Source organism: Panthera uncia (genome assembly GCF_023721935.1).
Source record: "Panthera uncia isolate 11264 chromosome C1 unlocalized genomic scaffold, Puncia_PCG_1.0 HiC_scaffold_4, whole genome shotgun sequence".
Taxonomy (NCBI): domain Eukaryota; kingdom Metazoa; phylum Chordata; class Mammalia; order Carnivora; family Felidae; genus Panthera; species Panthera uncia.
Window position 1 is genome coordinate 40,958,191 of NW_026057585.1, and position 22,918 is coordinate 40,981,108.

At 41.1% G+C, this 22,918-nt stretch overlaps 1 protein-coding gene across 1 annotated transcript in view; it reads right to left on the reverse strand.

Annotated features, from left to right (window-relative positions):
* AK5 (adenylate kinase 5) overlaps positions 1 to 22,918 on the reverse strand; it is a 260,907-nt gene that overhangs the window by 20,815 nt on the left and 217,174 nt on the right. The window contains exons 11-12 of the mRNA XM_049616985.1: positions 19,738 to 19,901; positions 17,696 to 17,819 (exon numbers count right to left, since the gene is read on the reverse strand). Coding sequence (XP_049472942.1) covers positions 17,696 to 17,819; positions 19,738 to 19,901 — 288 coding nt within the window. The remainder of the gene's footprint in view (positions 1 to 17,695; positions 17,820 to 19,737; positions 19,902 to 22,918) is intronic.

Consider the following 22,918-nt stretch of genomic DNA (forward strand, 5'->3'; position numbering starts at 1 on the left):
AGAATGCTACCCAATGCAGTTGTAATCTGTCCTCCACACTAAGGGGAGTTTCCTTTGGGAAGCCTTCCCTGACCTACTGAGGCAGAGCTAATCACTTCCTCCTTTGTACCCCATTCTATCTTACACAACCACCAGGAGCATGGTGTGACTGTGTCTGTTTTATGTGAAGTCAGTAGAACATAATGGTTGAATACACAAAGGTTGGAGTCAGGTTGTTTAGGGTCAAATCCTGGTGTGGTGACTTGTCTCTAAGGTGGTCTTCACCAATTCCTTCTCTTGATGTACTTTGAGCTCTTCCCTCACAGAGACATAGAGCCCATAACTCCACTTCCTGACTCTGGCCTGACCTGTAACAATTTGGACCAACAGAATACAAAGGAAATGATACCATATGCTTTTAGAAGCAAGATCCTAAGAAATCTTGCAGTTCTTGCCTGGTTGACTTTCATCTAAGATGTCCAACTATTCTGATTGCTAAGCCACGAGGAAGCCCAAGCTAGCCACGTGGAGAGGCCTTGTGAACAGAGATACCCAGCCAACTCTAGACTGTTTTAGACATCCCAGCCCTGGCTGTAGGTATATATACCGGCCTTAGCCATTATCTGACTGTATAAAGTCAACTGTGTGAAGGGCTTCAAGTGAGAACCAGCCAGCCAAGCCCATCAAACCCCAGAACACTCTTAGAGAAGATAACAGATTGAATTTTAAGCTACTTGACTTCATCATTAACCGGAAGTATCACTCAACTTCTCCGCACCCTACTTTTCTCATTTGTGCAATGAGGATGATCACAGAATTGCTGTGAGGGTTAAATAAAATAAAATAAAATAAAATAAAATAAAATAAAATAATGTAAGTGTGTTGCTTGGCATATGGTACTCCATAAGTATTAGCTATGATGTTTATTTCTCCTATGAGGCTACAGTCTCTTTGTGCAGGGTTAGCAGGTGCTTGGCTCCTGGTCATAAGTCTTGCATATAGTAGGGAGGTGATGAAGAAATGTTTTAGTGAGTCAATGATAATGATATGATCAGCAGCAACAATCTCCCAATCTTCCTATCCTTCTCTTAAATGTTCTTTGGCTCCTGATGTCTTCATGTCTATGTTGCCTCCACTACCAACCCCAACCTTGGATCAAAAGAAACTTGCTCCCTCTCCCGATCTTGCAGTGGTCGGGTTGTGAGTAAACAAAGGTTTGCCACTTCCCCTGTGGGAAGTGCCTGGGATGGATGGGAACAAAGGGTTGGGGAGGACTTTTAGGCAACATGGAATGGTAAGTTGCTAGTAAGTGGCAGACATTTATCTACCCCCTCTATAGGATGTCCTTTAAAATACAAGGAAAAAATTCTCCAAAGTCTAGAAGAGTGAAATAAACCTGCGGAATATGTTCATGCAACTTTTCTGCCTGTATTAATTGGAAAATAAAAATGAGCATTTGAGCAACGTTGAAAGGCTGGGTTTGGAAGAAAATGACCTGTATCTACCAGCAGAGGGCGAGCTTGAGGAGGCAGCCTAGGGTTCAGTTAGAGCTTGGCTCCCTGGAGCAATTTCTGGTTGGGTCTGTGTGAGAAGAGGTGATTTTTCTAATTGTGGGCATTTTCAGGTCAGTCTTGATGACAGAAAAGACAATTTAGGAACCCATTCAGGTACAAACAGAGACAATGTGTATCTGAGCAGGAGCTGGCAGTAATTGATCCTCTGGACCCAAATCAGTGCAGAACTGAGAGGTAGTTTTGTCTTCCATATGGATTCTCAAGAGTGTGGTTCATAGACCAGCAGCACAGGCACCATTTGGGAGCATGTTAGAAAGGCAGTTGCAGGTACAATCCCTGACCAACTGAATCAGTCTTGCATTTTAAGAAAATCACCAGGCAATTCTTCACAAAATAATAGTTTGGGAAGCTACTCTCCCAAGCCATTTTCTCGTGCCAAGACAATCGGGTTTGACCTAACCTTTCTTCTCTGTTCCCATCCTATATTGAAACAAAAATTTTTTTAATGTTTTATTTATTTTTGAGAAAGAGAGAGACAGAGACAGAGGCAGAGACAGAGCACCAGTGGGGGAGGAGCAGAAAGGGAAAGAGACAGAATCTGAAGCAGGCTACAGGCTCCAAGCTGTCAGCACAGAGCCTATGCAGGGCTTGATCCCACAAAATGTAAGATCATGACCTGAGCTGAAGTCAGACGCTTAACTGACTGAGCCACCCAGGTGCCCCTCTGCTCCCATCCTGCATAAAATACTATTGAGCAAGCCATCCCATTTGGAAGTAGCCTGTACCACTAATGTTTATAGTATGTAAAATTTTATGAAATGTTTGCATGAAATACCATTTAATTATTTTTCAAAACACTTTGATATATCTGTCTATATCTTTAGACAGTCCTCTGGAGTAGCTTTCTGTGTCCCAGCTCTGCCCCTTTTTCATTAGACTGTGGGTAACCTTTAACACCACATGAATGGAAGAGTGCTATCCCCTTGTCTGAGTGAATCACAGAGCCCTGGGGACAACTCTCTGCCCCCAACATCACCCTGATGGTATCCCTGGAATTCTGCCACAGCAGCATCAGGTTCCTTATAGCCTTTGTATTCAGGAGATCCCCATTAGAGCACAAGTGTCTTGTAAGGGCAGCTGGCATACAGCAGGCAAGCAACATGTCAGTAGCAAAGGCCTTTAGGTACAGCCATCCCTTAAGCCCTCTGACAGGAGGTATTATCTCTCCTCTAAGTAAGAGGAAATGGAGGTTAACTTGCCCAAGGCCACGGAGGACTAGTTAATGACAGTCCTTAGCCAGCTGTGTGTGTGGCTCCAAAGCCTGGTGACTTCACCTTAGAGGACTTCACCTTCAGAATGGGGCTGAGGCCAGATGCCTGGTGGGCCAAATGGGGCCAGGAGAGGTGGGCCAGACAGTGGGAAAGGAAGTGGGTGGTGTCTGAGGCCATTTTATGTTGCAGAAGCTGGCTCTGGCTGCCTCTTGGGTTCTAGCTGGGATGAGCCCTCATCCCAGCAGAGAGCAGCCACCTGTATGAGCATGTCAGCTGCAGTTGACTTGTGAGAATGACTTTGCCTTAGTAATTCCAGCAGGTGCAGTGGGAGGAGGAGTTTACCCTGAGCTCCTGTGACCCTCACTTTGGTTTTCTTCTGATTAAGTCAGGACCCTGGTTAGGCCATATTTACCAGTGGGCAGGGGCATGCCACCCAGAAACTCTCTTTTGTTGAGAATAATAGCCATCTTGTTCTCTCCAGGTGCCTCATTTTCCTCGTTTTAAAATGAGGACAATACTTTCTACCTTAACAGGACGATTGCCAGGATGAAATGAGTTAATAGATATCAAGTGCCTGGCACATTTTAAGCACTACATAAATGGGAGCCTGGCAATATATTCATCCCTTTGAACTGTAAAAATCCCTGTTGGTCAGATTTGGGTTTAGAAGGAGTCAGAAGTTCCACCCATACTTTTAGCCTAAGTCACATGCACCAGCATATTTATGGTTTCACTGCACTGGGAGGTAAGGGCCCCTGGTTAACAATAAAGTGGCACGACTATTTCTCATTTGCTCTCACCCCAGAGGTATATACCCTTAGGGAACCTCACTATAGTAGGGGTAGGGGGTTAATCCAGCATTCTTGAATAATAACAATAACAATAATAATAATAAACCACCCTGCTGCCACCGTAACTTCTGCCCCCATAGTGCCATTACACAGCTCAAAGTTCTACAATGAACTAGAAGTCAGGTGAAGAGGGCAGAAAATTTCAAGTGGAGAATCCCAAGGTATTCCCCAAGGCTTTATCACAATTCCAAGCAATTAGAACATACCAACTAGAAAGTCCGTTGGCCAGATTCATAAGATTTTTTTTTTTTTTTTTTTTTTGGCTAAGAGCTCATCCTGAAAATTAGAATACATTTGTAAACAGGATCACTTATTCTGTAGATGGAAGAGTTACAAGGTAGTTAAGAGTAGTCAGGTAGAGGGATAAAGTAATGTCATCATTCACACACCCAGGAATACTATGTACATACTCAAGGTAAGGGCACCATTTCAGCTAAGAGGCTTCTGGGAGGGAAAAGCCAAGAGCAAGCGCATGCATTTACTTCTGTTAGTATCTGTTTATTTTGGCTGTTGAGCCAAAGGTTGGGTTAACACAAGAAAGTATTTCAATTTCACACTAGAGAGCCAGGCTAAGCACACACCCCCTCCTTGAGATGATAATAACCCTCTAAAGTGGAAACAATAATATCTACTGAATGGGATTATAAAGATTAATAAAATGACATATGTAAAGCATGTAGTTCAATTCCTGGCATATTTTAAGTGCTCAAAAAATAATAGCTATTACTCTGTTAGTTATGTATTCCGTATGATATTATCTGTATAAAAATGGGTAGAACAGAGACTGGAAGAATACACATCACGATGTTAACAGGAGTTATCTCTGGGTGATTAGTTATTCTTTGTTTTCTAGTTTTCTGTAGTGTCTCATATCTATATGATTTTTATTTCTACAGTCAGAAAAAAACCCCTAATTTTGGAAAAGACTGTAACAATTTATTGAGTACCATATGTAGGCTTATAAATATGTCAGGCACTTTTCAAGGATCCCATCCAATCTTTCTGAGAGACACTGCAGTAGCCATTTTCAATTTACATTTTATAGAAGAAGAAATTGAGATACGTAAAGTTAAATGAGTCGCCAGTGGGTTGTACAGCAGGATCTTAATACAGGCCTGTTAACAGCAGTCACTATGACCAGGGGTTATCAGCTGGAGTGTGGGATGGAGATGGTGGTCGGACACCCCAACCCCTTCCTCATATTCCTTCTGCCCCTGTCTCACACTCACACACACACACACACACACACACACACAAACACACCCCTACACACATGCGCTTTCAACATACACATATACATACACTGACACCCTTCCCTTCTCCCAATATACCATATTGGACACTGAAGCCACAGATCATTAATTCAATGGGGCAAAGCCAGTGTTGGGAACAGAAGATAGGACAGTAATAGAGAAATACACAGACATACCCTTAAGCTGTGGATACTAGTTTGTGTTTGGTCTTTGGTAATGTCAGGTACAGGAGTTAAATCCTTAAAGGACTCAGAAGAGTATCTCAGAAGACTCAGAAGACTATAGGTATGTAAGAGCATCAGCCTAACTAACTAACTGGCTTTTCAGCAACAGATGGTCCCGTGCTTCAGGCACATCAGTCTCTGTGACATAGAAAGGCTGGTTAAAACCAGCCAATCCCAGGCCTGAATGGCTTCAAACAGTTGTAGGCCTGATTAGTGCACAAGAAACACTCCCTGTGCTCTCAACCTGGCTGATTGCTCTGAATCTCTGGAGAAAATCAGGTGTCTGTATTTGTCTTTGCCAAATTTCAAATTAATTACTTGTCTGTAATTTGGAGGGGACTCAACAAATGACGGGGTCCCTACAGGGCATAAATGAATTAAGAGCAGCTCATTCTGTATATTTGTATCATCTCTGTTATTCTGGTCAGGTTTAAAGCAGGTACTTGCTTTGGAAGGTTGCACGTGTTCCCTTGCACATAAGCCTAAGTAAGGGACGGTAGAATCTTCTAAATTCACTGTACCCAGAGAGAAATCAATACCATGCTTGCTTGATCTTTAAAAACTCTTCCCAGTACTATGTAGAAGATTATTTATGTAGATCTCACCGCAGGCCACCAGTTCATTAATTAAATGGGGCACCTGTGTATTTTGTGAAATGGAATCATGAATTTAGCATTGGTTAAACCTGCCCGGTTGCCATGCTAACAATTCTTTTTCACTCCTGAGTTCTTGTGGGGTTCCTGCTCTGCATATTCTAACACTGTCTGAATGGGGCCCAAAGTGGGAGGGGCCTTCTGCTTTACTTTAGGGTAAATCATATGGGTATTTGAACTCATACACACCAAAGGCCAGGGACAGACCACTGGCTGTGTAAAGCCTTCACCTTGCACTACCTGCATTACAGGCAAAGGAGAAAGGTGTGACGGAGTAGAGATTTACAGATTTGTGTGAGGTGTGATTAAAAAATGAGTCACCCTAATGTAGACAATATTTTATAGCCTTTTATAGCTTAGAAAACATATTAATGCATGTTTTGTCATTCACTGCTCACAAAACCCTCAAATTAGGGTTTGGCAGGTGTATTGTCATCAGAAGTTGTCTTACTTGCCCAGGGTCACACCAATAAATGGCAGAGGCAAAATCCAGCTTTTCAGACTCTGGACCCCATGAGTGACGTGCTTCAAAGAGGCTCCACGTGAATGCCACTGCTCAAAACAGTTTGGAGTACCACAGGCCTAAAATCAGGGATCTGCCTTCAGACCCAGTTATAAAAATCCCCAAGAGAGAATTAGGATTATAATTTTGCTGTTGTTTGCACACAGTAGTTGACAAAACAAAACAAAAAAAAGATGCTTATCTTTACCACACATCTTACTTATCACGCTGGGCCATTTGGGCGTTTCAAAAGAACAACTTTACAAAGTAGACTTTTAAAAGCCATTCTTCCTCCAGTACTTTCAAGCTAGTGCATAACCTGCCTTGACTCTCTTGGAGACCCTCCCAGGGCTCTTTGGACCTTAATTTAAGTTCACAGGCAAGGGAAGTGTGAAATCACCTAGAAGGGTGCTATGGCTTTGAAGCCTGAACTTCAGTAGGCACTGTGGACCCCGCAGGGGTTACGGCGTGTCTCCCATAGTGTTTTAACGGTGTTTCCACAACTGCCAATCCCCGACAGGCAGGCAGTTTCTCAAGACCCTGACTACAACAACTTCTCTGTGTCCTCTCTCAATCCTCTAGCCTTGAAAAGGTCCTGATTCTAAAGTGGTGTAGAAAAAATTTCCCCATTCCTGGGAACAGCATGGAAGTTTTTTGTGTGTCTTGCATCCATGAGATACAGCCACACCAACACTAAACCATCCTACATGCCTAGAAAACTGACTGGAGGATTAGCACAACAATCTGCACAACCTGAACCACAAAATTCATTAGGTACATGGTGTGGAGAACTGAACTTGGGGAGCGATAAGCTGCGAAAGATAGGGAACCACTTTTGCGGGCGGAGAGAGGAGGGAGACTAGAGTGGGGCGGAGAATACAGGAAAAGCACCCCTCCCCAAAAGCAGCTGAAGAGAAAGTGGAAAATTGGAAACAGCCGCAGGGACTAAACTAAAAAGGGAGAAAGGAGAAAGGTTTAAATTCCATTAAGACTGTAAACAAGGGGAGCGCAAAGGCTGCGACTCCGCAGCTTGATACCTGGCGATGCTCTGGTGGGAAGGGAAAATCCCCAGGAACAGAGTGGGGTCCGGGAGGTTCTTGGGCCACACGGGGAAAAGCGGTTCCACTGCTGGAAGGACATTTGGTAGAGACTGTTGAAGACACCTGGTCCCAGCAGACCCTGGAAGGCAGCCACATTCACTGGTGCTGGGGCAAGGTCGTTAAGGGTGAAGCCTGGTGCCAGATGTGTATTGCAATTTTCCATTATCCCTGAAATGCTGATGCTACACTATCTTGCGAACTTTTTCTGGCACCTGGCCACAGTCTCAGGGCACTGGCAGCAGCAGGGTCCAGCAAGCATTCCTGGGTGCAGCCGATATTCAGCCATTGCTCATTCAGCCATTGCTCGGTGAGACCCTCCTGCAGAGGGGCAGGACGGGTCAAAGCCGCAGTCCTTCTGAAGTTAAGGGGCCGGGGAAAACAGCCACATTTGAGACGAAACTCAGGAGAGAGGTACTGCCTGGGGCCTGGTCACAGAGAGTGAAAAAGCGGGGAGTGGATGATCGCTGAAGACAGAGGACGGGTGTGCGATTGCTGATCTGGGAGAACAGACTGGGTAGCTGGTGGGCACCATTTTCACCGCTCCCGCGCATGCACATATGCACCTACGAGCCTCGGACCAATCCACCCCAGTACGCTAGCAGCGCCATCTAGTGGAGAGCGGAGCTGTTACACTGAGTCCCGCCCCACTGGGCCAACTTCGCTCTTCAAGTGCACAAGTCTCACTGCCTGCTTAGCTTTTGGACTATAAAGCACTACATAGACTGACTTCTAGGGGAAAACAAACTAATTTCACTCCTATTTCAATCTGTTAGCAGGTTCATCTAATCAATTTTATTTCTTTTTTTTCTTTTTCTTTTTCTCTTTTTTACTTTTTCTTAAATACAGAAAAAAATCATTTTTCTTTTCAATTTTTATTAAAAATATTAACTTTTATTACTATATTTTTTAGTTTTGTGTAATTTTTTTCAAATTCTATTTTACTTCCATCGTTTTATTTTAGTCTACTTCAGTGTATTCACCTTTTCAAATTTTTAAACAATTTCTTTTTTCTTTCTTTTCCTTTTTTCTTTTTGTTTTTCTTTTTCTTGAATGCAGAAAAACTTCATTTTTACTTTCATTTTCTATTAAAAATATTTTTCTTTAATTTTTATTACTATATTTTTGCTTTTATGTAAATTTTTTCAAATTCTATTTTACTTCCATCATCTTATTTTAATCTACTACAGTGTATTCACTTTTTCAAATTTTCAAACAATTTCTTTTTTTTTCTTTTTATCTTTTTCGTTTCCTTTTTTCTTAAATACAGAAAAAGAAAAAATTCATATTTATTTTTAATTTTTATCAAAAATATTTTTCTTTAATTTTTATCTACTATATTCTTTACTTTTGTGTATATTTTCTTAAATTCTATTTTACCTCCATACATCTCATTTTAGTCTACTTCAGTGTATTCATTTTTTCAAATTCTCAAACAATTCCCTTTTTTTCTCTCTCCCCCCCTTTTTTAGTTTGTTTGTTTCTCTAATCCGTCAAACCACTTTCAACACCCAGACCAAAACACACCTAGGATCTAGCATCATCTATTTGATTTTCGTGTGTGTGTGTGTTTAATTTTTAATTTTAATATTTTTTAATTTTAATTTTTTTAATTTCAATTTTTCTACCTCATTAATTCCTTTTCTCCCTTCAAAATGACAAAATGGAGGAATTCACCCCAAAAGAAAGAGCACAAAGAAACGACAGCCAGGGATTCAACCAACACAGATACAAGCAAGATGTCTGAACCAGAATTTAGAATCACGACAATAAGAATACTAGCTGGAATTGAAAATAGATTAGAATCCCTTTCTGCAGAGATAAAAGAAGTAAAAAATAGCCAGAATGAAATTAAAAATGCTATAACTGAGCTGCAAACATGGATGGATGCAGTGGGGGCAAGGATGGACGAGGCAGAACAGAGAATCAGCGATATAGAGGACAAACTTATAGAGAATAATGAAGCAGAAAAAAAGAGGGAGATTAAGGCAAAAGAGCCCATTTAAGAATTAGAGAAATCAGTGACTCATTAAAAAGGAATCATAGGGGTCCTAGAAGAGGAAGAGAGTGAAATAGGCGTAGAAGGGTTGTGTGAGCAAATCATAGCAGAAAACTTTCCTAACCTGGGGAAAGACACAGACATCAAAATCCAGGAAGCACAGAGGACCCCCATTAGAGTCAACAAAAACCGACCATCAAGAAGGCATATCATAGTCAAATTCACAAAATACTCAGGCAAGGAGAGAATCATGAAAGCAGCGAGGGAAAAAAGTCCCTAACCTACAAGGGAAGACAGATCAGGTTTGTAGCAGACCTATCCACAGAAACTTGGCAGGCCAGAAAGGAGTGGCAGGATATATTCAATGTGCTGAATCAGAAAAATATGCAGCCAAGAATTCTTTCTCCAGCAAGGCTGTCATTCAAAATAGAAGGAGAGATAAAAAGTTTTCCAGACAAACAAAAATTAAAGGAGTTTGTGACCACTAAACCAGCCCTGCAAGAAATTTTAAGGGGGACTTTCTGAGGGGAGAAAAGATGAAAAAAAAAAATATATATATATATCTCTCAAAAGCAACAAAGATTAGAAAGGACCAGAGAACACCAACAGAAACTCCAACTCTACAAGCAACATAATAGCAATAAATTCATATCTTTCAGTACTCACTCTAAATGTCAGTAGACTCAATACTCCAATCAAAAGACATAGGGTAACAGAATGGATAAGAAAACAAGACCCATTTATATGCTGTTTACAAGAGACCCACTTTAGACCTAAAGACACCTTCGGATTGAAAATAAGGTGATGGAGAAACATCTATCTTGCTAATGGTCAACAACCAGAGTAGCCATATTTATATCAGACAATGTAGACTTTAAAATAAAGACTGTATCAAGAGATGCAAAAGGGCATTATATCATAATCAAGGGGTCTATCCACCAAGAAGACCTAACAATTGTAAACATTTATGCGCCAAATGTGCAAGCACCCAAATATATAAATCAATTAATCACAGCCATAAAGAAACTCATCAATAGTAATACCATAATGGTAGGAGACTTCAACACCCCACTCACAGCCATGGACAGATCATCTAATCAAAAAACCAACAAGGAAACAATGGCTTTGAATGATACACTGGACCAGATGGACTTAACAGATATATTCAGAACATTTCATCCTAAAGCAGCAGATATACATTCTTCTCCAGTGCACATGGTATGTTCTCCAGAATAGACCATATACTGGGACACAAATCAGCCCTAAGTAAGCACAAAAAGATTGAGATCATACCATGCATATTTTCAGACCACAACGCTATGAAACTCGAAATCAACCACAAGAAAAAGTTTGGAAAGGTAACAAATACTTGGAGACTGAAGAACATCCTACTAAAGAATAAATGGGCTAACCAAGCAGTTAAAGAGGAAATTAAAAAGTATATGGAAGTCAATGAAAATGATAACACCACAACCCAAAACCTCTGGGACGCAGCAAAGGTGGTCATAAGAGGAAAGTATATAGCAATCCAGGCCTTCCTAAAGAAGGAAGAAAGATCTCAGATACACAGCCCAACCTTACGCCTTAAGGAGCTGGGAAAAGAACAACAAATAAAACCCAAAGCCAGCAGAAGACAGGAAATAATAAAGATTAGAGCAGAAATTAATGCTATCAAAACCAAAAAAACAGTAGAACAGATCAATGAAACCAGGAGATGGTTCTTATAAAGAATTAACAAAATTGATAAACCACTAGCCAGTTTGATCAAAAAGGAAAAGGAAATGACTCAAATAAATAAAAGAATGAAAGAGGAGAGATCACAACCAACACAACAAAAATAAAAACAATAATAAGAGAATATTATGAGCAATTATATGCCAATTAAATGGGTAATCTGGAAGAAATGGACAAATTCCTAGAGACATATACACTACCAAAACTGAAACAGGAAGAAATAGAAAATTTGAACAGACCTATAACCAATAAGGAAATCGAATTAGTAATCAAAACTCTGCCAAAAAACAAGAGTCTAGGGCCAGATGGCTTCCCAGGGGAATTCTACCAAACATTTAAGGAAGAGTTAACACCTATTCTCTTAAAGGTGTTCGAAAAAATAGAAATGGAAGGACAACTTCCAAACTATTTCTATGAAGCCAGACAGCATTACCTTGATTCCAAAACCAGAGACCCCACTAAAAAGGAGAACTACAGACCAATTTCCCTGATGAACATGGATGCAAAAATCCTCAACAAGATATTAGCCAACTGGCTCCAACAATACATTAAAAAAAATTATTCACATGACCAAGCAGGATTTATACCTAGGACGCAGGGCTGGTTCAATATCCGCAAAACAATTAACGTGATTCATCACATCAATAAAAGAAAGGACAAGAACCATATAATCTTCTCAATAGATGCAGAGAAAGCATTTGACAAAATACAGTATCCTTTCTTGATAAAAATCCTCAAGAAACTAGGGGTAGAAGGAGGATACCTTGAGATCATAAAAGCCATATATGAATCACCCAACGCTAATATCATCCTCAATGGGGAAAAACTGAGAGCCTTCCCCCTAAGGTCAGGAACAAGACAGGGATGTCCACTCTCACCACTGTTATTCAACATAGTATCGGAAGTTTTAGCCTCTGCAATCAGACAACACAAAGAAATAAAAGGCATCCAAATCGGCCAGGAGGAGGTCAAACTTTCACTCTTCGCAGATGATATGATACTCTATATGGAAAACCCACAAGATTCCACCAAAAAACTGCTAGAATTGATCCATGAATTCAGCAAAGTTGCAGGATATAAAATCAACTCACAGAAATTGGTTGCGTTCCTATAAACCAACAATGAAGCGACAGAAAAAGGAATCAATCCCATTTATAGTTGCAACAAAAACCATAAAATAACTAGGAATAAATCTAACCAAAGAGGTGAAAAATCTATACGCTGAAAAGTATAGAAAGCTTATGAAAGAAACTGAAGAAGACATAAAAATGGAAAAAGATTCCATGCTCCTGGATAGGAAGAGCAAATATTGTTAAAATGTCGATACTACCCAAAGCAATCCACATAGTCAATGCAATCCCTATCAAAGTAACACCAGCATTCTTCACAGAGCTAGAGCAAATAATCCTAAAATTTGTATGGAACCAGACAAGACCCTGAATAGCCAACGCAATCTTGGAAAAGAAAACCAAAGCAGGAGGCATCACAATCCCGGACTTCAAGCTATACTATAAAGCTGCCATCATCAAGACAGTATGGTACTGGCACAAGAACAGACACTCAGATCAATGGAACAGAAAAAAGAACCCAGAAATGGACCCACGAATGTATGGCCAACTAATCTTTGACAAAGCAGGAAAGAATATCCAATGGAATAAAGACAGTCTCTTTAGCAAGTGGTGCTGGGAAAACTGGACAGTGACATGCGGAAGAATGAACCTGGACCACTTTCTTACACCATATACAAAAATAAGCTCAAAATGGATCAAAGACCTAAATGTAAGACAGGAAGCCATCAAGCTCCTTGAGGAGAAAGCAGGCAACAACCTCTTTGACCTTGGCTGCAGCAACTTCTTACTCAACACGTCTCCAGAGGCAAGGGAAACAAAAGCAAAAATGAACTATTGGGACCTCATCAAAATAAAAAGCTTCTGCACAGCAAAGGAAACAATCAGCAAAACTAAAAGGCAACTGACAGAATGGGAGAAGTTATTTGCAAATGGCATATCAGATAAAGAGGTAGTATCCAAAATCTAGAAAGAACTTCTCAAACTCAGCACCCAAAAATCAAATAATCCAGTGAAGAAATGGGCAAAAGGCATGAATAGACACTTCTCCAAAGAAGACATCCAGATGGCCAACCGACACATGAAAAAATGCTCAACGTCACTCATCATCAGGGAAATGCAACTCAAAGCCACAATGAGATACCACCTTACACCTGTCAGAATGGCTAACATGAACAACTCAGGCAACAACAGATGTTGGCAAGGCTGCGGAGAAAGAGGATCTCTTTTGCATTGTTGGTGGGAATGCAAGCTGGTGCAGCCACTCTGGAAAACAGTAACTACCTTTCGACCCAGCAATTGCACTATTAGGCATTTATCCATGGGATACAGGTGTGCTGTTTCGAAGGGACACATGCACCCCCATGTTTATAGCAGCACTATCAACAATAGCCAAAGTATGGAAAGAGCCCAAATGTCCATCGATGGATGAATGGATAAAGATGATGTGGTATATATATATAATGGAGTATTACTCGGCAATCAAAATGAACGAAATCTTGCCATTTGCAACTACGTGGATAGAACTGGAGGGTATTATGCTAAGTGACATTAGTCAGAAAAAGACAAAAATCATATGACTTTACTCATCTGAGGACTTTGAGAAACAAATGAACATAAGGGAAGGGAAACAAAAATAATATAAAAACAGGGAAAGGGACAAAACAGAAGAGACTCTTAAATATAGAAAACAAACAGAGGGTTGCTGGAGGGATCGTGGGAGTGGGGAATGAGCTAAATAGGTAAGGGGCATTAAGGAATTTACTTCTGAAATCATTGTTTCACTATATGCTAACTAATTTGGATGTAAATTTTAAAAAATAAAAAAATTAAATTAAAAAAATAAAAAAAATTGTAAAAAAATAAAAATAAAAAATTTTCCTGTTCCTTAGTTACTTGGCATATATCCCCAGGAACCTTATACACAGCTTGAACAATGGCTAAAAGACTAGAATAATCAAAAATGTAAAACAATCTACAGAAGACTCCATAGTGTTAAGATGTTAGTACTACCCAAAGTGACCTGCAGATTTAATGCAACCCCTTATCAAAGTCCCAATGGCATTGGCTTTTTTTTTTTTTTACAGAAATAGAAATACCCATCCTAAAAATTCATAGGAAATATCAAGGCTTCCTGAATACCCAAAACAATCTTGAAAAAGTACAAAGTTAGAGGTCTCATGGTTCCTGATTTAAAAACTTATTACAAAGTCACGGTAATAGAAACAGTGTGGAAATGGCATAAAGGCAGACATACAGAGTGATGGAATAGAACAGACAGCCTGGAAACAAACTTACATATATGGTCAAGTGATTTTTCACAAGGGTATCAAGAGCATTCAATCAGGGAAAAACAGTCTTTTCAACAAATGGTGTTGGGAAAACCAGATATCCACATGCAAAAGAATGAGATTGGACCCTTATTTTGTACAAGAATTGGTCAAAATGACCAATTGAGGTGGCTGAGTTGATTGAATGTCTGACTCTTGATGTCGGCTCAGGTCATGATCTCATGGTTTGTGAGATGGGGGCCAGCCCCTTGTCGGGCTCTGTGCTGACAGTGCAGAGCCTGGTTTGGATTCGCTCTCTCCCCCTCTCTCTACACCTCCCTCATTCATGCTTGCTCGCACACTCTCCCTCTCAAAAGAAATAAATTTTAAAAATTAAAAAAATGAATGAAAGATCTAAATGTAAGAACTAAAACTATACAACTCTTCAAGAAAACAAAAGAAAAGCCTCATGACATTGATTTGTTCATGGTTTCTTGGACATGACATTAAAACCCAGGGAACAAAAGCAAAAATAGATAAACTGGACTATATAAAAATAAAAAAGACTTCTGTGTATCAAAGGATACAATTAACAGAATGAAAAGGCCACATACAGAGTGGGAGAAAAATTAGCAAATCATATATCTGATAAGAGGTTAGTATCCAGAATATATAAATAACTCGTACAATTTAACAACAAGAAACCAAACAACCTGATTTGAAAATGGGCAAGGGATGTGAATCGACTTTTCTCCAAAGAAGATAATACAAATGGCCAACAAGAACATGAATGGATGCTCAACATCACTCATCTTTGGGAAAATGGAAACCCAAACCACAATCAGAAGTCACCTCATGCCCATAAGGATGGCTGCTATCAAAACCCCCAGAAAATAACAGGTGTTGGTGAAGATGTAGAGAAACTGGATCCCTTGCACACTTGCTGGTGGGAATGTAAAATGGTGCAGTGGCTATGGTAGGTGGCAAGTGACAGAATTACGACATGTTCCAGTAACTTCACTTCTGTATATATACAAAAGGAGTTGAAAGCAGAGTCTTGAAGAAGTATTTGTACATCCATGTTCATAGCATTATTTATAATAGCCAAAAAGCAGAAGCAACCCAAGTAACTACTGATGGATGAATGGATAAACAAAATATCTTTCAGCCTTAGAAAGGAAGGAAATTGTAACACATGCCACAACATGAATGAGCCTTGAGGATATTATGCTAAGTGAAATAGGCCAGCTACAAAAGGACAAGTATGTCTTATTCCACTTGTGAGAGGTCCCTAGAGTAGTCAAATTCAGAGACAGAAAGTAGAATTGTGGTTGCCAGGGGCTGAGGGGAGAGAGAAACAGGGAGTTGTTATTTCATGGGTGTAGAGTTTCCATTTTGCAGGATGAAAAGACTTCTTAAGAATGAATGCACAACAATTGAACTGTACAGTTCAATAAAATTCGTTAAGATGTTAACTTAAAAAAATTTTTTTTAAATGTTTATTTTTGAGAGAGACAGAGACAGAGTGTGAACAGGGGAGGGGCAGAGAGAGGGAGAGACAGAATCCGAAATAGGCTCCAGGCTCTGAGCTATCAGCCCAGAGCCCGACACAGGGCTTGAACTCACAACCCATGAGATCGTGACCTGAGCCGAAGTCGGATGCCCAACCGACTGAGCCACCCAGGCGCCCCAGATGTTAACTTTTATGTTATGTATGTTTTACCATGATTTAAAAAAAAAAAAAAAAGTAGAACAATCTTCCTAATTCCATTCTTTGAAAAAAGTAGTTGATTTATATTGAAGTTTGAGCTCTTAAAGTGGTTTGTTTTGTGAGAAAAAGCTCATTAGAACACTGGCTCTGAGTGCCTCCCCTGCCCCCCGCCCCATCAGGAACTACCTGGAACCACCCACTGCAGTCACAGACTCTGCCGCCCCGCCTTGATGGAGGCTCTGGAGGTGAGGGAAAGCCCTGCCCGATTCACAGCCCACTCTTGCCAAGTAGGCCAGGGCATTTGTTCTTTTACTCTGGTTGCAAGGAGGAAATGTAGGAGAAGGCGAGCAATTGCCTTTAAATATTCAGATACTAACTAAGGAAGTTCAGTCAAACAGGCTTAGAAGGTCAGACTAACCCCCAGGAGACACACAAGTACAATTCACTTTAATGAACGTCGCAGTGTTAGAGATGGATGGAGACAGGCCTCCAAATCTTTGTCCTACCAGCAGTTGTCACTTATCTTCCATCTGATTGTGGGCAAGTCATGTAACCTCTTTGAGCTTAATTCATCACCTTTAACATGAAGAAAATACCTCCTCTTTCTATCTTAAAAGATTCTTAATAATGTATGAAATGAAATATATATGAAAATATTTTAAAACTAGTCAAAAGAAAAATCTACATAAATATTAATTCTTGCAAGCTCTGGCGTCTTTGTTTAATAAATGGGGACAAGTGTCTCTCTCTTGCTTGGACTTAGAGGTGAATGTATGTAAAGCATGTTAGCACAGGAGTGAGCCCAGAGTGGGTTCAATAAATGAGAGTTATGATGGGTTTTTACTTACTGTTGTTCACCTGTAAGTGGCCCTGATCCACCCACTTCACTAAGAGAGGGTGGGAGTTGAGGAGGCTGGATGGTGGGAGGCTGGAGCATTTGGTACATTTGATTCTGCCTGTCCAGCATCAATTCCCTTGCTAGCCTCTAGGGGCATCCCTATTCTTTCTTGGGTGATATCCCTTCCCTTCTTCAGTCTGTGTGCTTCAGGTATGGTGCCTGTTCTTCCTTCTCCCTTCTCATCCCTGACCTGGTCCTCCAGGATGAATCAGGATATTCCCGGATATTTCATTATATGCCCTCCCATCTTCCCCTTGGCCACAGTGATTGGTTCAGTGATGGGCTCATGACCTAATCCAGGATAACGAAACACAACCCTGGGTCTTTTGCTGCACCCACTGGAAAAGAAAAACACTTTCTGTGAGATCACTTAGATGGTGAAATATAAGCCTAGAATTCAAGAGATTGAGAAAGTCACACCAATGACGAACAAATCTGAATACATGGATCCAACCAAGTGTGAACCACTCCTGGACATTTTTGTTAATTGAGCTGATAAATCCACCACCATCACCCAACCCACCCTCCTCTATTTTGTCATTTTGTGTTGAGCTTTTGCCATTTGTCACTAAAGGTTTGATTAACGTAATTAGGAGAGGGATAGACTTTGAATTTATCCCCCAACCTCAATGATATCCCTAATTGTCCTTCTGGGAAGATCCCCGTAACAACAGCTTACCCTACGTCCGAACTCTTCCCCTTGCTTCACTTCCTGGGGATAGCCATCAATCAGGAAGCCCTTGGTGTCACTGAGGCTGGCCAACATGGCCTCCTTCAGGAGCTCCAGAATGATGCGCTGGAGCAGAGAGAGAGAATGGTCAGCATCTGAGCTCTTTCACAGAACAATGCTAGAATCACCACCCACCTCCATCAGTCATCCCATTTAGGGAGGGAGAAAGGTTCAGATAAGATTAACAGCAGACAGCAATATACCATATTTCATCCATTCTTAATCTCACTTTCCCCCATTTTACTGCCTATGAAATTGATAGGTGTATTACAATCAGTCATAGTTTAAAAAGGTTTTTTTTTTTTTTTTTCTGGCTGGTATAGCTATATATGAGATAGCTTATTAGTTCTATTTTACTAGGGTATCTTAAAATAACAGCATTTTAGAATAAATGAAATTCATATGGCCATGAATTAGGGATAATGGAAGTTTAAAACTAAGCAAAACATGGTATAAAATGTGCTTCTCTGTTGATTTTTTTCCCAGTAAATATTCTAAAAATTTGACATCTACTGACTTGAGAAAACTTTCTATAAATATGAAGTAGCATTTTCTAGCAGTATCACTTTTTCTGTTAAAAATTTTGATTTAACCTGTGCTTCTGAAAATGAGAGGAGAGAGATACATGGAATCTTGGGACTGGATGTAGGAAAAATGTGACCAGCTGCCCAAATGGGGGGAATTCTCTGTTCTCTGGTTCCCTGGCATCCTCTGACTTTTGTTTGGGGCTTGGGGAATACACAGCCATCACAAGCGTGGTAAGAAACTATGCCTAGGTTCTAGTGAATTAACTCCTCATGAAGTTTATATTCTAGATAGAAAGATAGATAATACATAAAGAAATATATAATAAATAATCAGCTAGACAGAATTGTTAAGGACAAAATTAAAGTAAGGCAAAGAGATACAAAATTCTGGAGGTGCTATTTTAGATAAGGTAGTCAGGGAAGGCCTCTTTGATAAATTGGGATATTTAAGTAGGGATCTGGACAAAGTAAAGGAGCAAACTATATTAATATATCAAGTTGAGGAAACAGCAGTGCAAAGGCCCTGAGGCAGAAACAGCCTGGCCTGTGGGAAGAATAATGGTGAGGCCAGTGGCTGGGTGTAAAATGATGTTGGAGAGGTAGCTGGAGTCCAGAGTCACAGGAAGGACTCTGGATTTCATTCTAAGTGTGGTGGGGATCCACTGGAAGCTTCTGGGAAAGGGAATAACACAATTTGACAAACATTTTAAAGAAATCCGTCTGGCTGCTATGAAAAGAGTAAACTGGAGGGGGAAAAGAGTGGGGGCAAGGAGGTCTGCTAAGAGCCAACTGCAATGGTCTGTTTCCTTTCGTGAGAACCATGCTGGCTTCCAGGAGGGAAACAGACTGTAGCTCATTAAAGAGGAAGCATAAAGCTCTGTTAGCTAATAGGGACTGCATTGTACAAGCCCTAATTACAGAGCCTAGCATGGGAACTAGTAAGGCAAGGATGAATATTTTTTGATACCCATGGCATACAGCTTCCCAGAGATAGATGGTGATTTGAAAAGGAAAAAAGATACATAAAAGGGAAATTTTTTACTTAAACTATCTAAGGGAGATACCAAATTTCAAGATAGTGCTATCATACCTTCCAGAACTAGACCAAAACATTATTTCCTATTTTCCAGAGGATTCCAATTCTAGGCTTTGCAGCACCATGCAGCAAAGATTTTGAAGATTTTAACGCTAAAGTGGGGACCAGTCTTTTCTGGAAAATACGAGTTAGGCTAACAATCAGGGAGCTGGAAGAGTAACAAGGTAGGAGGAACCTGGGCCTGGACAACATGGTCTGACTGACAGGTCTCTGCTGTAGACCCACCACCTGCCTCTGGACTGTTACATCAGGGAGAAATAAAATGTAGCTGTTGGCGTGTGGGCTTCTTTTTTCCAGCAGCTTAGACTAGCTGCAACACTCCGAAATCCCTCGCCAGCCAGGAAAGGTAGCTGTCACTTACTGAGGGCACCAGGTCTCCACGTTCCATGATATCTCTGATCAATTTGCTTCTTTCAGATTCTGATGACAGCTCATTACGCAGGAGCTCACCAGTCGAGAGATGTGTAAATCCGTATTTTTCCACCAGCTTTTCACACTGTGTGCCTTTGCCAGAGCCTGGGCCACCTAGAAAAGAAGTCATGTATCAGACACCCATCCCAGGCCGCCATGGTGAACAAGCCTCAGCACTTCATTCACCAAGCATGTACTGAGTTCTTATGAGTTATAGGGAGTGGTGGACTACGGAGAATGGGATACAGTCCTTGCCCTCAAAGAGCCTGTTGTCCGGGGCAGGGGCAGGTGTTATCCACCAACAATAAGCAGTTACTATAGGTGATCTGGTGGGGAGAGTTCAGGCTGCTCTAGGGCACAGGGAGGGGTGCAAGACTCTGTTTTGGTAGAGATGAAGGAGAAGTTTCCTGGGGAACTGAATATGCTCATGTGCAAAACACTGACCATGGTGCCTGGTACAAAAGTGGGTGGGCAATAGATGCTAGCTATTAATTTTTAAAATACATTGTTTTCATTTTCAAACAATCCCAAATGTACAGGAGAGTTATCAGGAGAGAACAAAGAACTTTCTGAAACATTTGAGAATAAGTTGCCATTCTAATTGCTGTCTCATCACTACAGAACACTTCAGTTTCATTTCCTCTAAACAAGGAGCCAAGCATATCCTTCTACATTACTACCTCTTCAGAACCCATTCATATTTCAGTGGAATTGTTCCGATAATGTTCTTTGAAGTCAATGGGTCAAGTTCAGAATCATGCATTGCTTTTAGTTGTCATGCCCTTCTGGTCTCCTGTATGGAACAGATTTCTTCATGTTTCCTTGATACTTTTGAAGATTATATTTATTTTGTAGAATGTCCCTCAATATGATTTTCTTCCTGCTGTTTTCTGAATATTATTCTGAGTATCAGCCATATTCCTTTGATGAGCATTACACCTTCGACTCTTTTCCCTGCTTCCCCTGCCCCAAGTTCAACCAGTTGCTAAGTTGTAAGATTTACATCCAAAAATAATAGCTAACCTTTGCCAGGAGTTTACTGCACTCACTGTTCTTCGCATTTTAAAGATTTTATTTTATTTTATTTTGAGAGAGAGAGAGAGGGAGAGAGAGAGAACATGTGCACACCAGTGGGAGAGGGACAGAGGTGAGGGAAAGAGAGAGAATCTTAAGCAGGCTCCATGCTCAACACAGAGCCTGATGTGGGGTTTGATTCCATGACCGTGAGATCATGACCTGAGCCCAAATCAAGAGTCAGACACTTAACTGACTGAGCCACCCAGGTGCCCACTAAACATTTTATATGTATTAATTTAAAATAATCTTAGAAGGCAGGCACTATTATCCCCATTTTACATATGGGAAAGCAGAGACACAGAGACTAAACTCAACTACAATAAACCGCATGGCCAGTATGTACCAAGTCAAGGATGTGAAGCCTAGACTCTGGCTCTCAGAGGCGTTTTCCTCTTTTCTTCCCCGCTGACCACGCCTGCCTGTGGTATGAGCAGGTCCTTATGCTCTGGGACTATGGCAGTCATTCCGCCTCTGCATGGAGGAGAGGTGAGGCTCTGGAGTCTAGCAGACCTGCTAGAAAAAGACCTGCTATCCTGAAAAGCATGGGCACTTCCCAGCTCCACTGCATTCAATGGCTTCCCATTCTGCGCAGGACAAGATCCAAACTCCTTAGAGTAGTATTTCAGCCTTCAAGAATCTAGTTTAACCTCTCCAACTTTTTTTCTCCATTTCTTATCTTTGTCCAATACTGTTATGTCCAGCTGCATACTGTCTCTTCAACAAGACATACTTTTCCAGGCCACCATGCTTTGCTCTCCCAGGTCCTCAGCCTGGAACGCCCTTCCTTCCTCCTCTAACTATTGAGGTCCTCTTAGACCTGGATCAAATGCTTGCCCCTTCTGCCAGGAATTAGACCTCTCACCCTCACCTCTGTGGGAGTGAGTGGTTTAAATAGCACTTGGATGCCCTCGGCCTGTCCACCACTTGGTCTCCAGGTCCCTCACTAGGTCCCTAACCTTGCACACAGTAGGTACCCTGTAAGTGTCTGATGAACTGAAGTTTCATAGTAGGTGCTCTGTAAGTGCCTGATGAACTGAAGTTTTTCCTGATAGAGGTGATACTGAACATTAAAATGCAAAACACAACTGAGATGGTAAAGGTAGTGAGGATTTAGGACTTGTTTGGCAGTTTTCCTGGTCCACTTCTCTTCATCTTCAAAAACCCTTTCTCAGGACACTTGGCAACTTCCCTCTTGGGGGACCTTAGCTGTTGTTCCTTGCTAGTGAAAGGACCTTTCCTTCTCTCTCTTTTGCCTTTACAGAAAATAAAGGAAAGATCCATGTTTTCTATCTTCTGCTCACCTCATAGCTGCTGTAAGCCAAGTGGGGAGGGTTCAGACACCTCACAGCATTGTCATGGGTGTGCTAGATGTGACAGGAAAACAGCAATTACAGAGGCTCATAAAAATAATGTGGACCGCCAGAGTGGCCAAAATGAACAAATCAGGAGACTATAGATGCTGGAGAGGATGTGGAGAAATGGGAACCCTCTTGCACTGTTGGTGGGAATGCAAACTGGTACAGCCACTCTGCAAAACAGTGTGGAGGTTCCTCAGAAAATTAAAAATAGACCTACCCTATGACCCAGCAATAGCACTGCTAGGGATTTACCCAAGGGATACAGGAGCACTGATGCATAGGGCACTTGTACCCCAATGTTTACAGCAGCACTCTCAACAATAGCCAAATTGTGGAAAAAGCCTAAATGTCCATCAACTGATGAATGGATAAAGAAATTGTGGTTTATATACACAATGGAGTACTACGTGGCAATGAGAAAGAATGAAATATGGCCCTTTGTAGCAGCGTGGATGGAACTGGAGAGTGTGATGCTAAGTGAAATAAGCCATACAGAGAAAGACAGATACCATATGTTTTCACTCTTATGTGGATCCTGAGAAACTTAACAGAAACCCATGGTGGAGGGGAAGGAAAAAAAAATGAGGTTAGAGTGGGAGAGAGCCAAAACATAAGAGACTCTTAAAAACTGAGAACAAACAGAGGGTTGATGGGGGGTGGGAAGGAGGGAAGGGTAGGTGATGGGCATTGAATAGG